The sequence below is a fragment of the Balearica regulorum genome, chromosome 2 (assembly GCF_011004875.1).
Source record: "Balearica regulorum gibbericeps isolate bBalReg1 chromosome 2, bBalReg1.pri, whole genome shotgun sequence".
In the NCBI taxonomy this organism is placed as follows: Eukaryota; Metazoa; Chordata; class Aves; order Gruiformes; family Gruidae; genus Balearica; species Balearica regulorum.
The window spans coordinates 112,230,464-112,247,638 of record NC_046185.1 but is presented as its reverse complement, the minus strand read 5'-3'; the positions used below and the strand labels follow the sequence as shown (position 1 = coordinate 112,247,638).

General features: G+C 36.3%; 1 protein-coding gene across 7 annotated transcripts in view; it reads left to right on the top strand.

Moving 5' to 3' along the window:
• Positions 1-17,175, top strand: part of SUGCT (succinyl-CoA:glutarate-CoA transferase) — a 349,338-nt gene that overhangs the window by 60,354 nt on the left and 271,809 nt on the right. For all 7 annotated transcript variants that reach the window (XR_012834023.1, XM_075745342.1, XM_075745341.1 and 4 more), the window contains one exon: positions 7,688-7,783. Coding sequence is in view for 6 of the 7 variants with exons in the window: in XM_075745342.1 (XP_075601457.1) it covers positions 7,688-7,783 (96 nt within the window). In the remaining variant the exon portion in view is untranslated. The remainder of the gene's footprint in view (positions 1-7,687; positions 7,784-17,175) is intronic.

Genomic DNA, 17,175 nt, shown 5'->3' with positions numbered 1-17,175 from the left:
TTATTGCAGAAGACATTTATAGTTAAGGTTGTCTGATATGTATGTTATCAGAGTCTGAATGTATTTTTTATAACTTTGCCAAAGTTTTAACTGTTTTGGCTGAATTTTCCATGTCATGGAATTGCCAAAAAGTGATTTGTTTTCAAAGTTACTGTTAAAATGATTCATCTGTTTCCAGGAACAAGTTATGGGAAAAGACGTTGATGGGCTTTTTTTTTTTTTTCTTCCTGAGAAACTCATTGCCTTCGTCCTTTGGAGTGGAAACTTGAAATTTTGCAGATGAATCACCCTTGTTTCAGGAAAGTGCCTTTTGAAAGGAACTCAGGGTGGCAGCAGGCGCAATGTGTAAGACATATGACATGCGTAAAGGCTGATAGGGACTCTCTAGGAGATTCGATGGATTGGGCTGTGTATTGGATTGTGTATTTCCCCAAAAAAGTAAATATTCAATAAGTACCTACTAATTAAATGAGCTACAAGTTTGATAGGAAAAAGTATAGGACCTTATGATTACGATTTGTATATAAGTGCACAAAGATCTTGCGCAGAGTGTACAGACTAATTTTGGAGTTCTTGTTTGGCTTTTTTTTTACCGAATATTCTCATTAATAGATTTTTTTTTTTTTAAAGTGGCAGATTCCTTAGAGCTGTTCTTTGTGTTGTTATGAAGCTGGAACAAGAATTTTTCAGTGGTTGCAATGGTATGCTTTTTTACATTTTCAGAAAAAGCTTTTAGTGTATTATTTTCATTATGAAAATGTAATTTATTCTTCATTTTAAAATGCTATCTTCTTCAACTGAACCTCATTTAAATTTTTTTTTTTTTTTGTCCTTCTTTCATGCCAGTGCTGTCTAATAGATTCTATAGTCAGGCTTTTTATTTCTGTTCCTTCACCTAAAATTCATCTGACTGTATGTAGGTTTTTTTGTTTTGTTTTGTTTTTTAAAGTGGAGAGTCAGGAGAGATACAAGTCCATCTGACAGTTAGTTTCTCTTGAAACTGTGTGCTGAGCAATATATATTTTTGAAATTTAAAGTCCTACATCTATTAGTTGCATTGAGTCTTTGTTATTGTTAATACTAATTTAATTTTAATCAGATGATGTGGGAAGCACAGAAGTGTTCATTCTGGTCTTTTAAAAGGTCTAAATTGCTCATTAAAAAAATAATTCATAGATCAGTTCTTTTTGTTGTTACATTTCACTGAACTCAGCAGTTCTCTGCTATGCAAATGCCTTGTGTTTTTGAAGATGCCTCAGTTTTTCTATATTTATGTAGTCTGAACTTATTTTTTTATAAAGCGAAAGTTGTTCTCAGCCATCATTTTCACACTAAAAAGTATCTACACAGTTGTGCACTTTAAAGTCTGTTTTGCTGTCTTTAGCTTTCTTCGTCTGAGAATCCATGTTCAAGATAGGGTTCTCAAATATATTACCTTTGTTTTTCTCATTGCATGTATTTTTTTATTGTTTCTAGCTCATTAAGCACCTCCTAGTGCATCATTTCTGTGACTGTATGATTTGCTGTGTGCTGTCATCTGAATAAGGATTATTTGATCAAGTGGCTAACTTTAATCTGCATGTCCCACAAGATGCATGTGATTACTGGCACAGGGTTGGATACCTGCTTAAGTGTCTGGAAGGTCCTAAACCAAATCCTAATATGAGAGGTGTTCTGAAATTGTAGTTATTTGTCATTAAGGATTTGATTTTATCTTTACAAAATTGTATTTGTGGCTGGAGTTATACCATTTGCTAATGCTTCAATGCCAGGATTTTTCTTTTGTGAAGGATAAATTCATGATCACTTCCTGGAGGTACATTAAAAGAAATCAGCATCACTGGGAAGAAAACACTTTTTCCTAGAGCACAGTGTTCATAATGTGATCACAGACATTTTCTAAAGGGGACGTATACTCTTTAAAGGTAAGCCTTGGCCTATGTGATAGTAGTCTTGCTTTTTTTAGTTAGCTTTTGCAGACCTCTTCAAAGTCATTCATTGAATTTGGTGGTCTGCAAAGCACTGGCTGACAGCAGCTACAGTTCTACTGGTTCGTGAAGGGGAGGGAAAAAACTATGTGGAGAGGGATGATGTGACAACAGTTTGAATTTGGGAGAAGGGTCAGACTGGCTGCCTTGCACAGATGTAGGGACACCACTGATGAAAATGTAAAATCGTGCTCCTTTGTGGGCAATGGCTTTGCTGTGTACTTGGAGGTGGTGTCTGCCTGGCCAATGGGTGTATGGCACTCTTGAGCTGATTTTTAGCTCCTGCAGAGCTCTGAACTCCAGGCTAGGTGGGAGGCCCTTACATGCCCAGGCACAAGGTGATGTTCGTTGACAGCTCCTGGGAAGGCTGTGGCTTCCTGCTGGGCCCCAGTGGAATGGGCTGCCTTGAACTGTAGCAGCTTTCTTGCCTCTGTGCAAGGCTGTGGATCCTGGTGCCCAGTTCATTCTTGCAGGAATTTGAAACAGTTTCCTGCCTAAAAACTGGTAGAAACGCACCATTCATTGTGGCGCGGTGCCACGTCCTGACCCAGTTGGGTCAGTGCTTAGGATGTAACATAGAACGTCTGCACTGTCTATGGCAGCAGTGAGATGATTGCGGACTAGTAAGAACTTCTACTCTCATTAAGGCTTGTGGCTGAACGTAATTAGACTTCAACTGGAAGAGTGGTGTTTTCTCCTAAATGGAGTGGGTTTTTCTTGGTAGAGGTAGAGGTTTTTTGTTTTGATGTTATTGGTTATTGTACACAAAATGAGGATTGTGATCTTATGTTCAAATTTTTCTCATATAAAGTTCTTTTTTCCATGTCACCAGAAGTATGGAAAAGGCATAAGTGAAAGATTATTGGCCTTTGCATAACAGAAGGCACTGAAATTCTCCTGGATGATTTTTCTATGAAGTTATAAATTAATATTTGGGTTACTAGTTCAGTAGTATAGCATAAAATAAGTTATCTGTGCTACTGTAAAACGCCTGTGTCTCAAAGTTCCTAAAAGACAGTCTACATGCTTACTTTAAGAAAAAGTAAACAAAGAATAAGGAAAAAAAATTAACTTGGCTGAGAGTTGAATCCTTGTTAAGATACGTGGCAGGAAAGCAGACACAAAATTGGAGGGAGAAGAAAGGAAAGCATATAATTAAAATGTTGTTTTCTCCTCTTTCCAGTTACCTGTCATCTTTTGTTATTCATATACACTTGTTGAACTTGCATGTAAATGATTGATTGACTCAGTGAACTCATTGTAATAAATTATGTTTGATGTGCTATCTTGAAAAAAAATCTTTTGAAATTCTGTCTCTTTTCTTTGTCTGCACACCTTGTGGCTTTTAATATCTTGTTTCCCATCTGTCTGATTCCATCATAAGCTGAGCATAACTTTTCAGACCTTAATGCAGCTCTCTTTTTGTTCTGGTTTAAGTATGTAACGCAAATATGTGATTTAGCCATCAACAGTAATATCTGAAAGGAATGTTGAAGTGTGTGTTCCCTTTATTGATGTGAAATAAAGAAACACTTATCTGTAGATATTTGATAATGCATATTTACAGTGCATAGATCTGTTTCTGCAAGCAAATGAATACAGAGATGTCTGTATCATTGTATTACATCTGCTTTAATGTTATGAGTCCAAAGGTTACTTTTAAGGATTAGTCCTTAATTAAAGGAGAAAAGAAATGGGTCTATAAGGTTTCAGGAAAGCAGTTTTAAATATAGATTTAAAAATAGTTAACTGAATATGTAATACAGATGTACCCAAGCTTCATTTTGAGAGATTGATTGTACTAAAGCTATTCCTACTGCAAGAAGTGTCTCTAGCAATGAGGTCCTTCCTGAGTCTTGAATTACAGGAGAATTTGGAGAAACAGACTTACTTTGTTAAAAACATTTTTGTCTAGGGCATGTAATGTCAGTAGCAATGTTCAGCTGGGCTATCTTTTTTATGCTTATAGTTCAGTAGTTTGCTTAACAACCATATGGTATAGGTAGATAAATTCTTTGTGTTCTTTTTTAAGGAAATAAATTGTATATACTGAAAGATTTTTTTGGATAGTGCCTTTTTAGTGAGAGTAAATCTTTGAAGACAGCAGAGAGATTGAACTGAGCCAGAAAGAGAGGAAAGGGAGAAGCAAGGTAGTCCTGGGACTGTCTGTAACAGTTTCATGGGACAGTAGAAATGGAATCATCTTTTAAGTCTGCTGAGTCCATCAGAGAGTTATTAGGAAAGGGGCAAAAGGCCACAGAGTTCACTCAACTAAGTGTGTTTATACATAAACCACAAAGCACTGAAATACTTACTTTGATGTGGTCGATATAAGTTTATTTGTATGATGATGATACTACTACTACTACTACTACTACTACTACTACTACTACTACTACTACTGCTACTTCTTTTTGGCTGGTTGATTTGACTATGAACATGGTACCCGACTCAGAAGGAAGTCAAAGGGAACCAAAAGCCTTTTTCCTTCATGATTTATTGCAAAACCAATAATAAGTAAACCAGTTTCAGCAGGATACATAGGCATATGCATTCAAGCAAGTGATCAGTACGTTGACTGAAATGGAATTATTCTTCAGACTAAATATCATGTTGAACTGAGGCCTTTATATAGTCGAAGCAACTTTTAGTTCCAAAATTGCTTAGTCTTTACTAAGCTTCTCACTTCCCTGGCATTTGCTGTCTATTGCTACTAAAACAAGCCTTTCAGCAGAAGCTTTAGTGGCGCAATTCCAATATTTAGTGAGTATTATGTTTTAATTCCATGCTGGCTTTGACTGGGATAGAGTTAATTTTCTTCATAGTAGCTGGTATGGGGCTATGGTTTGGATTTATGGTGAAGACAGGTTTGATAACCCAGGGATGTTTTGGTTACTGCTGAGCAGTGCTTACACAGAGCCAAGGCCTTTTCTGCTCCTCAAACCACCCCACCAGTGAGTAAGCTGGGGGTGCACAGGAAGCTGGGAGGGGACACAGCCAGGACAGCTGAGCCCAACTGATCAAAGCGATATTCCATACGATATGATGTCATGGACAGCATATAAGTGGCTGGGAAAAGAAGGAAGGGAGGGATGTTTGCAGTGATGGTGTTTGTCTTCCGAAGTCAGCGTTACGCGTGATGGAGCCTTGCTTTCCTGGAGATGGCTGAACACCTGCCTGATGATGGGAAGTGGTGAATGAATTCCTTGTTTTGCTTTGCTTGCCTGTGTGGCTTTGCTTTACCTATTAAACTGTCTTTATCTCAACCCACGAGTTTTCTCACTTTTAGTCTTCTGATTCTCCTCCCCATCCTACCGTGTGAGGGAGTGAATGAGCAGCTGGGTGGTGCTCAGTTGCTGCCTGGGGTTAAGCCGCAAAAAATTCTTTTTTTCCTATTGTACTGTGAACAAGTGCTTTTGAGAAATCTAGACGTGTATATTTTCCACCAATAAAAGAATTATATTTGTCTCATCAAGAAAACTGGAGCACTTTGCAACACTGTGTTAAGAAGAATTTTTTTAAGGATAGAAGTTTTCTTGTGAAACTTCTTGTGAAGAATTTTGTTTATGAAACTCATAGCTCTATTTCTACAGCATAGAATATAAACAAAGAAATGGAACAAAATCTTGGCTCCATTGTATTCAATATCAGTATTTTAGAATGTATTTCACTGGTTTTTAATTCACTATGTCCTTCCCAGAGTTAAGCTCGGTAGAGTGTTTCCTTCCAGAAGTGCGGAAAGTTAAATGCAGGTATTGCAGAGGGCATCCTTATGTGTTTAAAAGTAAAAGCCCATTGTAGTGGATGCATCTCACCTGTCAGTGAAACTTGTGTGGAACACAGCAGCTGTGTAGTGTTACACACAAACACTACAGAAGAATATCTCACGATTGCATAGCCATTTGCTGTGGTAGAAGAAATACCACTATGGAGTGTGACCCCAAATTGAAAACTGACAGGAGTGATGGGTCTAGCGTAAATGTTATTAATGAATAACTCACTTTTGTGACTCATTTAACTCTATCTGTAATAATGCTGTGTTTCATTCTGTGTTGCTGAGGAAAGTTGCAAACCAGAAGAAAAAGTCCTTTCTACATACATCCCAGATCCATGTCCTTAATTGCTGAGATTTTCCTGGGGACTGAATAACAGACTAGATAGACATTGTTCAATGTTTTACCTGAATGAAGCAACACTGGGATATAATAAGCTGCCATTGAAATCCTACTACAAAGTGTCTTCCAACAGTACTCAGGAATAAGGCATTGTATTTGTAGTTAGTATATATGGACATAGTTTTTGGCAGCAGTTAAATTCTTATTTGTTGTATATTTTTGTAGGTTTTTTTGCTGGACTAAATCACTGTATCCATGTTTTACAGTTAAATATTTTATTTGCTCTAAATGTGCGTGTGACACATTCACATTGCCTTTTCAGCATATATGGAGAAAGGAAAAGAAAATGAAATTACAACCTTTTTCTAGAAATTCTGATATAATTCACATATTGGAATGTGAATGGTGGACTTTGAATTAATTTCTGCTTGTTTTAGAGTCAATGGTTGGAGTTGAGAGGGACCTTAAAGATCTTTTGATGTAGATTAGACTGATTAGGAGGCACAAAATAGTGTAAACACTTGTATTATCATAGTAAATTTCTTTCCTGTAGGGAAAAAATATGAAGAAAATAATGTTTTTGGAAAAAATATTCTCATGGCCTGTTATTTAGACAAGCAGTTGTACTTATTGGAGCAACTAGTTAACAGCGTAAAACCAATACATTGTGTCTGGTGAATTAATGATAACCTTGCATGCTAACTGTAATGCTTTATTGCGTTGCTTGGCTTCAGATATATAGTCACATGCTATATCCTCTCGAAGAAATTAGAATAAAGAGTCTGCCATTGGTTATAACAGAACCAACAATTTTCATACATTACTGCATCATAAACATTCACTTCTTTTTCCTAAGATATATTTGTGCTTACAAAGTATATATTTATCCCCTCAAATTATGGTTACTAAATTAGCATGTCATACTTTTCACAAAATTAATCTTTTTCCAGTTTTGTCGTCTGACTAATAACTTGATAAATATCTCCTTATCTTCTAATGAAAAATTATTTATCTAGGCCTACCACTTAATATTACAGAGCATGTGGAGAGCTGAAGAATTGAGAAGTATTTTCCATAGCTTGAGCATGTAAAATGAGAAGCATAGGAGAAAACAGAAAGATAATCTTGTAAGTGAGAAAAAGCCTTTGTGATTTAAGCATGGGATTGAGGTTCAAGAAATATGAGTTCTATCCCACAAATCCCTTGTGCTTCCCACCAGACTTTAGACAAGACACTGATTTTTGCTTTTCTGCAGTTGACCATTCTGCAAAATATTTAGGGTAATACTGTCTTATCTCTTAGCGTAGTTTAATACAAGGTTTGTCTAGCATTACTAGTGTTATAGGACACATTAGTTTTTGAGTTTATTGAGTTGTACTTATGCAAACACTTCCATGATATAGATAAAGCCTTAATTTTTTCATACTAAAAAGTGTACATAATATGTAATATATAAAGGATACTTTTGTGACATAAATATTTTAACTTATGTATCTGAAGCACATATAAATATACAGAAATCTCAGAGAAGTCATTAATGAAGTTTCAGCTTTCCTGAATACTTCACTTTTTCTCCATTTCCAGGTTGCATGTCTCACTCATGTAGCAGCTAATTACCTTAATTGCAAAATTGAAGCCAAACGCTGGGGTACTGCTCATGGGAGTATTGTTCCATATCAGGTAAGCAGAACGCATTAGGGTTTTTTTGCTCTTGGAATTCATGATTTTGTGTATTATGAGATTGAGAACTGCTTTAGTTTTCCCATGACCTGCTGTAGTCTGTAATGTGTCTGTATCTAGGTAGGACAAGGTTCTGTTGTTCATTGTTATTTCTGCATTTTTCATATTTCTTCATCAGCAGTAGATTAGTAACAGAACACTGAAATAGATCAAAGGTGTTTGCTGAAACTGGATGACTTTAAAGCTCGTGTGATGACTTGATTGGTTTTCACCTGACAGAGAAACCTTTTTTTTAAGGGTTAGCTGACTTCCACTTATAAACTGAACTCTTTTGCCTCTGAATTTTGGTATTTTGATCTTGTGAGTCTACAAGAACAATCTAAATGACCATTCAGATCTGGGAATTCTACATATTTGCCATTTGCTACAAATCACTGTTGCTCAGTGAAACAACAGATAGGCAAAAGGAATTAAACAGACCTCAGATCTCTCCAGCAGAATTCATAGTCTGCTACACCTAATGAAGGATTGAAATTCCTTAAAATAACATGACCTTCATCATATAAACAAGCACAGGAAAAAAAAATGTACTGCCAGTTTTATCATACTTCTGCCTAGTATAGGAACCTCTTACAGTAAACAAAACTTTGTCCTTTTCTAGCTGATCATTTTGTATTCTTGATGGAGGTCATGCTAACTTGCGTAGACTTGGGCATATATTTAATTTTTTAAAAAATCTATTATTTTTTCATAATTTTTGGCACTTCTCATCAAATAGTCATGCTTTCAACTAGCTAGGCAGAGCCTGAATTTCTTAACTTCTTACCAGAGTCCTTTAAACCCTGAGAGGGACAGTTCCCAGCATTTGGGAGAACTGCACCTAAACCCCACACAGTTTCTTTACCATCCCCTTTCTTTTTAGAGAAAGTGAGGGAAACTCGATGTATCGTCTTCTTCCCAGTGGTGAAGATGGTGGTGATCACAACATTAAAAGATTTGCTGCTTGTGGCCATAGAAACTCTGAAGCAAAAATCTTCCATCTTTACGCAGAACACTGTCGCTAGCTAGTGTCACAGCCAGGCCTCCTCAGGTCTGAAACCAAACCCAGTTGTTTTTGTAAAAGCTATGTCCACTTGAGCTGGGAGACTTTTTTCCCAGTACATACCACTGCATAGTCAACTGTCTTGTTATGAATTAGCTAGAACAGATGGCAAATTATTTTAGATCAATGGGGAGAGGTTGTGGTGCTTTCTGCAAGGATGAATTTGGTCTCGCAGTATTTTTGTCTCAGGTGTAGTGCAGCACAGCAATGGCTGTGCTACACTGGTTGGTGTGACATAACAGTACAGCCATGTTTCCTAGAACCAGCTCTGCATGACCCAATGTAACCAGGCATCCACTACACAAGTTACTATGTTCTGCTGTGTTTCTGTGATGTGACCTTTTGGTGTAACCCTTTTTGAACTTTGGTATATTGAAAGTATAAAACAGATCTGAAGTGTCTGAAGTTTGTATAAGCAAAACCAAAAACCTGACTAAACAAAACATTTGGCTGAATAACTGAAACTCGCATTCTTTTATGTCCTTTTGCCTTTGTTTTTCCACAGTCAAAATGAAAAGCATACACTGAGTGTCCTTTGTTTCTTTTTTCATAGACAGCTCTCTAGATATATTTGAGGAGATTGTTTTAGCTATCTGCTGGTTTAATCTAGATTAGTCAATATGTAAATAACTATTTTTAAAAAATCCTATTTTAACTATGGTTCCTGTGTTTCTGTATGCTGTTTCTGTAATAGATATTAGAAGTATTACCTCAATATTGTAAACCATTTTAATCTGAATTTTCTTGTTCATAAACCAGTAATTAGGGTGGATTTACTATGGGTGGAGCTGTGTGTCTATGTTTATGGCTCATCTGTTAACATTCCATCAGCTACCATGGTTATAATTCTGATTGTAACCATAAGTATATTATGCTTTCTAGAATTTATTTTTTGCTTTGCTAACATAAGCTATACTTAGACTGCAAAGCTCTTCAGAAACTTGAATTAACCCTCACTGTTCCTATTGTACGGCTTTTATAGTTGCTTCCATAGCTCATTTGTAACATAGTTTAGAACAGAACTCTGAAACCTGACTTTAATCCCTCATCATAGTTATTGAATATACTGTCTTTTGCTTACTAAACAAATATGTGACTATTACAGTGCTATTTTTCACAAATATTTTTTTGTTTCAAGATACTTTGTGCAAGTGAACTATAATTTATTCAAATAATAAAAATCACATTTCAGAAAACTGTATTTCTATATATTTTAGAACAAGTATGTGGTAGCGAACTGTTGGTTTTTTCCTTATGTCCTCAGCTTTATTTTGTTTTCATTTGCTGTATTTTGAGTTTTCACATAGGTAGTAAATTATAACTTTGAAGTGATACAGAGCCTAGAATCCTGCTAAAAAGTGTCAGACTATGTTAAATCGTGGAAAATTGGGTAAACACGAGAAATCCTTTTATAGATATTAAAAGGGCAAAATCTAAATAACTTACATCATCTTTCTGTGTGACAGAAGTCTGATCAGAGTCATGCTAAAGTACAGACCAAAATTTAATACAAAATATGTCAAAAGCATCTTAAATATGTACATAAATAGTACTTTTTTTGCTTACAGTTGTTACAGTAAGTGTTCTAGTGCTGTTTAACACATTCAGTAGTGTATACTGAATGCTATTGTAGCTTTTCTTTCATTGAGCTTCAATTGAATAATTTTGTTCAGAGTGTCTTTGCAAATGGCTCTATTTTTCCTATTTACAAGTCCAAATTTAGCTTTGAGTTTATCACTGAGTTCCCTTGTAGCTTCTTAACTGGAAAACCATCAGCATTTGTCCCTGAATGTGTTCTCTAGATTGACCTTTCTTACTTTTCCTTGTATTTAAAAGCATAAAAATTGAGCATTAATGGGCAGCTGGGTTTTCCCTTTCCTGAAACTACTGAGATGTGTAGCACCTTTGAAAATCTATTTCTGGTCTGAGCAACAAGCTCGTAATAAAATAGATTTAAAGTTTGGTGTGCAAGGACTTTCATACTCTCTTAAGGTTTTTCTCATTTGCTGATAATGTTCTGACTTTGTGACATGATCATGTGAAATGTCTGAGTTTTCAGTTCTGCGCGCTCATCACCAGAACCCAAAGGAAAGGATTTGAATTTCTTTTGAGTGTACAATCTCTTTTAGGGTTCCCGTAAAGCCATCTGTATAGGTTTGCCATAGGTTTTCAACGGAGATGAACTTCGCAATGTGCCACAAAGATGAAGAACTCTAGATTCTAATCAACCAAAATCAGAAATAGATTTTTGAGTGCTGAGCCCTTCATGAAAAATTATCTACTTTGAGCATATCTGCTTTTTAATCAGAGCAATGTAGTTTGAATAGGTCACTCCTGTGATAGTGCATATAATCAGTTCCCAATTTGCTTAGTTTCAAGTGTTAAAACACAAACCTTGAGTTCTGGGCTGTATCTTAAGCATAATTAGTGCAACTTTTTAAAACAAGCTTCTATAATGAGACACCTTGTTTAGCTACAGCTGCTCCGTTATTATCCAGAGGAAATCAAGGGCTTAAAAGCATCTGGTTTACATAATTGTGCTGAAAAGTAAAGTTGTATTACTGTCTTTCATTTGGAGGGTTAAGGTCTTCCCTCATTCTTGTGCTTTCAGCAGTGTAGCTATCTTGCCTGTACCATGCGTGAGATGTAGATGTTCACTTTTTCATCTTCCGATTGGCCCACTCAGAATGGATATTCATTCTCCTGAGAAAGTTTATTGTGACCTGTGTGTTTACAGGATGTTTCCTGTGGCAGCTTATCACGCTGCCATCAGACACCTGGACAACTGGGCAGCAATTTCAGAGGCAAATTGTCAGCAAAAGGTATAGGGCTGTTTTCTCTCAGGCCATAATGATGAAAGTCTCTTTAAAAACTGAGAAGCCAAGCTCTTACAGATATTCCACATACACACACACACACGCGCCAGTGAATATGATATTATTTCTGTTACAGATTTGGTCCTAAGACTCACAGGGTCTTCTTAAAATATAAGCTCACAAGGAAGTGAAAGGTATGAGGTAGTAGGAAGATGAATATAGTCAAAGATTTAAATATCTCTGTATTATTTTTAGCATCTGCATCTCATATTTTTTCATGTGGAATTCCATGCTGTCCAGGAGTCTTACAAAGAAAATCCTGCTCATGTCACTTGTGTCTCATCACAGGAACAGAGAAATGCAATAAGTTATTTACCTGATTCATCTGGCAGAGATGCTTTTCATACAAAGGCACAATATACACCAACTTTCCTAACTCAGCTCTGGAGAATCTCACAGAACTTTTCATTACTCTTTTTTTTTTTTTTCTTTTTTCTTTTTCTTTTCCTTCCAGTGGAGAAGGCAACAGAATAATGTCAGTTGTTCGGAAATTTCAAACTGCTTATTCCACACAAGAATGGTGATGTGTAGTAATTTTCTTTTCTGTCTTTATGTGGTTTTACTAGGATAATTCTGCAGTTAATGTGTCTTGGAATCAAAATCAACAAAGAATACAACTTGAATTGTTTGCAAAGTTGTGTTTTGTGCCTGAAACTCTCCTTCTTAAATAAGTCCAAAATGAATGTTATTGAAGAAAACGTGTCTGCTCTGTAATGGCTCAGTCTAGGAAAAGATGGAACTTATGTATAGGAAAGAAGTAAAATATAGATTTTTTTTTTGGGGGGGGGGGGTTAGTTCTAGATTCAGGAACTGTAAGACGACCCTTCTTATTATGAACATAATACTCACCTGGACTATTCAGGCTGCCTTGGGGGGCCATTGTCCTATATTGTTGTGAAAATTAAATGTTTCACAGATCAACTGAATAGAAACTTTGTGCTCTCAAGCTGCAAAGTGTGCTCGCTTGCACTTTATACTTTCAGTTTCCAGTTTGACCATCCTCAACATGTCTTAACTCATGTGATGAATACCTAATCTCCCAGATACTTTAGTGGCCTAGTGTATCTCCTTGAACTACTTACCTACAGGTTCGTTTTTTTAACTAGCTGCTTCCTTTCTATTTTTATCTTACAAGGCACAGGAAAGAGAGAAGCCAGAAAGGCCTGTGTCATCCTGGATTCTGTAAAACGAGAAAGCAAAGATATCATTTACAGGACATTTTTCTTTCTTTCTTTTTGGGCAAGTTTCTGTTTGTAGATTTTCTTACTAGATTCTTCAGAAGCGTCTTACTGTGGTATGACTAGATTAACTACTGACTGCACAAATGTTTTGGTGTTATTGTCATTATAAGGGACCAATTTGGCACTCTGCTTGGTAAGAAGTTCTGGAGTAGGGATCCTGATTCCTTGCCATTTTAGTCAATGCAAAGGTATAGTAATCATCTGTGGGAGTCTGTGTAGAAAGCTGCCCATTTATGAGGAACGAATTCTAGTTATTCAAACCTGACAGCATTATGTTGATACCTTTCTGGTGATTGTCCTTCAGTGAGTTGTCAAGCTTCTCTCCTAGGCAGAGCAGCTGTCTGGAAACCAAATCAGTAGGTTTGCCTTAGGCAGTTTTAGATACGTGCTCAGTGTATAATGTGAGATGTAGTTATAACTTCATTCATATATATCCTATCCTGTCACAGCGACAGCACTTTAAAGAAGCTGGCCTTGTATGAACATAGAATAGACAGCTTCTTACCTGTACACAGGAACTTTTCAGATGGAAATGAAATGCATTTTTAATTTAAAACCTGATACTTTTTTTTTTTCCCCTGAAGGAAATCCTCCTACACCTTTCTACTTTAAGCAATGCCTGCAAGATACTTTTTTATGGGCCTGAATTTGCAAAACAGATACGGATAATCACAATTATTGTTAAGGAATGATAGCTGATAATTGAGACTGTCTCATTTTTTATCTCCTCCTGGGAAATGTTGCAGACTATTTTGTGTCCATAATAAAACATTCTTAGATATGTATTTACATATGTGTTTGAACTTAGATATGTGTTTGAACTTGCATATGTATTTATGCTCATTTAAACTGGTTGTACGTTAAGATTATTAGTTTGTCACTTGTCCATGGTCACGTGAGAAGAACTCTAATGAAACTAGGATCAGAATAAAGGCATACTGATGATCAGTGTCATTTAGTGGACATATTTGTCTTTTGTGTATGCTGTTCATTGTTTCCTCCACTTTTGTCCATTGCTGGGGAGAGGGATCTAGTTTGTGTTATATTGAGCAGCATGGTTAGCCTCCAAACATGTTGCATGGTTACCAAACATTACAGAATTGTATATCCTTGTCAAATTGTAATTCTTAGGAAGGGCACTGTAACAGAGCCCACATCAGTAGATGGCTCTTCAAATTGTAGCTGATTGGAAAGGGATAAAATTGGAATCTGTGGGCTTTTAGAGGAGATATTGACTGCAACTGGATCACTGCTTTTCTCTAATTTGCTTATCAGATCCATGGCAGAAGAATAAACTTTGCTTTTCCTTTTCTGAAAGTATTTTTCGTAGTCATTGTATAACTATACGGTGTAGGCACTCAAAAGCTAAAATGTATTTAAACAGTCTGAAAGAGAACTCAGAAATCTGTGGCCAGCGGTATCACTCGGTGACTCCTGACGTAATAATCCTGCATATATAAATAGCAATTTGTATTGCCATCATAACTAGAAAACCTAATAAAACACCACAATCCCTTGTGCAAGGTATTGTACAAGCAGGACAAATCAGCTCTTTCTGGTCAGTAATACAGAATGAAACACAAAGGAATTACTTTAAATGGCTAAAATGAGTAAGGACTTAGGCAGTGTTCACAACCTTTTAAAGCTGTATTTTCTTAAGAATTTGAGGATCTGATGATTTATGGTGAATAATATTCACTCTTAGGGCACAGGAGAGATTAAGGCATGTCCACATGATGATATTAACTTTATGAAGACAGAAAAATAAATAAAAAAAAAAACCCAGGAAAATTCTTCTTTATTTGATGTTCAGGTGCTTGCTTTTATTGTGTGAAATTGTGGCAGTTTCAGTTGGAAAATTTTGATTGTTATGGAAGGGTATGTCCACTAGATGTCATTCATGTAATCTAGTTTTTGTTGCAACATTTATTTCTAAGGAGCTATGTAGCATGGTAGATACAAATTATCACCATTATTAGCTGTTTCTGTATATGCGGTGCTTTTGACTTTATGTATGTGTGGCATGTTACAAAATAATATTCTGATTGTCTCTGTGATGGGCTTGACATACCATTTCGTCTAGAACGTCTGTCTTTACAGGTTTTTGCCTACAATGTTTTTGCCTACAATTCCATTGTTGCATGAGTAGATCTGTTATATAAGAGCACCCAGGTGAGCTGTAGATAGTCTGTAACAGTTCTGCAAGGAGACACATGAGTGTAGAGTTAAGGACATTACGCCCCAAAGGAAAGCAAAAGTATCCTGTAACTAATATAATTCCACCTAAAATATGTTCTTTTCTAAGCTTTTTACACCTCAAAGGGCAGTTCTTTAGAAAAGTGCATATCTAATTAGGGAAAAATTCAAATTTCATAAACTTACACAAGTGGATTTATATACTCACAGATCTCAGCTGTAGTACTGTGCTTACAGTACTTGATTTGTATCACGCTATTAATATCTGAGGCATTTCAAATAGAATCGCTTTAATCAAGCTTAAACAAAATACTCTGTGAGTGGATAACTCAGAGGTGCATCTGGCCATTCATTCGGGCGGGTTGGTAGCATCTGTACAGATATTAGCAAAGAGTGCTTGCGCCCCCCCCTTTTCTCCCCCCATCTTTGTAGTATGACATGTGTTACTAATTGCTAGACAGCATCTGGGAAGCCATATCTATACTCTCATTGAAGAGCAACTGCTGCAACATTGGCCTGTGCTCTTTCCCACTTTCAACTTGGAGTAGCTACGGCAAAACTGGAAGCTGGAGATCACAGCTTCCTCCAACCTCCCTCTTCCCTTCCATATGGAATAAAGAATTTCTCTGCCCTGTGTAGTCAGCCAGAGGGCAGGATGGGGAAGTGATAATCCTCTTGGAATGAGCACTTGCATGAAAAATGATAAATGCTACATTGCATGGGGATTAACACTTGCTTATGAACTTGCTTTTAATGGAGTGATGCTTCTCTTTCAGCAATGTGAAGGTTCGCTGTACTTGTAGACCTGATTAAGAACCTTTACTGCTGTTCAGTCAAAAGGGAACCATCTGCCATCAGAAACATAACGGTGTTCAAAACTGTTTCACTCTTTTGCATATTGTCTTCAAGAATGTAAAACACTGACTTTTCACATAGCATTTACTTCCTTAGGAAAAAACTTGTTCCTCATATCTTATTGCAACATTCTTCCTTCTCTCATCATGAGAATTGCATTTCTGCTCACATTTAATGCATCTGTTTGAGGTCTGCATTTTGTCACCATGAGACTCTGAAACACGACTATCCAGAGCTAGTTGAATGAATGGAGTTGCGATATAAATCATGTCTATTCTCATTTTTTTTTGATGGGAGAACTTACAATATCCTGTGAGGATGTTCACAGAGTGGGTCGATCTGCAAGTGGAGGTTATGAAGCTTGTTTGGCATCTCTAGATGTATTTGGTATTGAACACTACTTTGTAAAGATTTAGTGTAGAATCTGATTGCTACTATTTCTTTTCACAGTGAGCTGACACATCATGCAAATTTAGTCATTAAGTTAATTTCCAAGTACTGATATATACCAATAAATTTGGCATGGGCTATATTGTTTCCTCTAAAACTATTGTATTACTGCTACAATAAGCTTAGCTCCACTGGAATAACACCTGTGGTCCTCCAGTACGCAGGCAGCTTCTGGGAATTTAATTGGAAGGGTAGCATTTTTGAGAGAGCTTCTGTTCTGCTTTCAAAAGTCACAGTGCCATTGCCTTACTAAGGCATTGAAGTTTTAAATGCTACATCTACTCGTGAAAATAAGCTTTAAATTTCAGTGCTTTTTAATGTTGTTTCTCATGCTCTTTGCTACATTCAGATAAAATATTGCATGATGCTAAAGCAGGTATTTTTTACCAATGTACTCACTAATAAAAATTGATGGTAAAAAGACAGAAATTATAATCTAAAGTTTTGTCTATTATTAAACCCCTATTACCAATTTTTTTTATTTGCTTGCTTTTTAAGATAAGCTACAAGACTTGAATTCAATTGTGTTGAGAGTGATAAGTGTGAAGGCGAGAGATAAATTTTTTAAAAGTAGTTCTCTGTTTTGACAAAATCATACTTCCTGACCATCACCTAAACCACACAATATTCATTGCCTGGAATTTACTCTTATAATACAAATTAAGCTAAAGA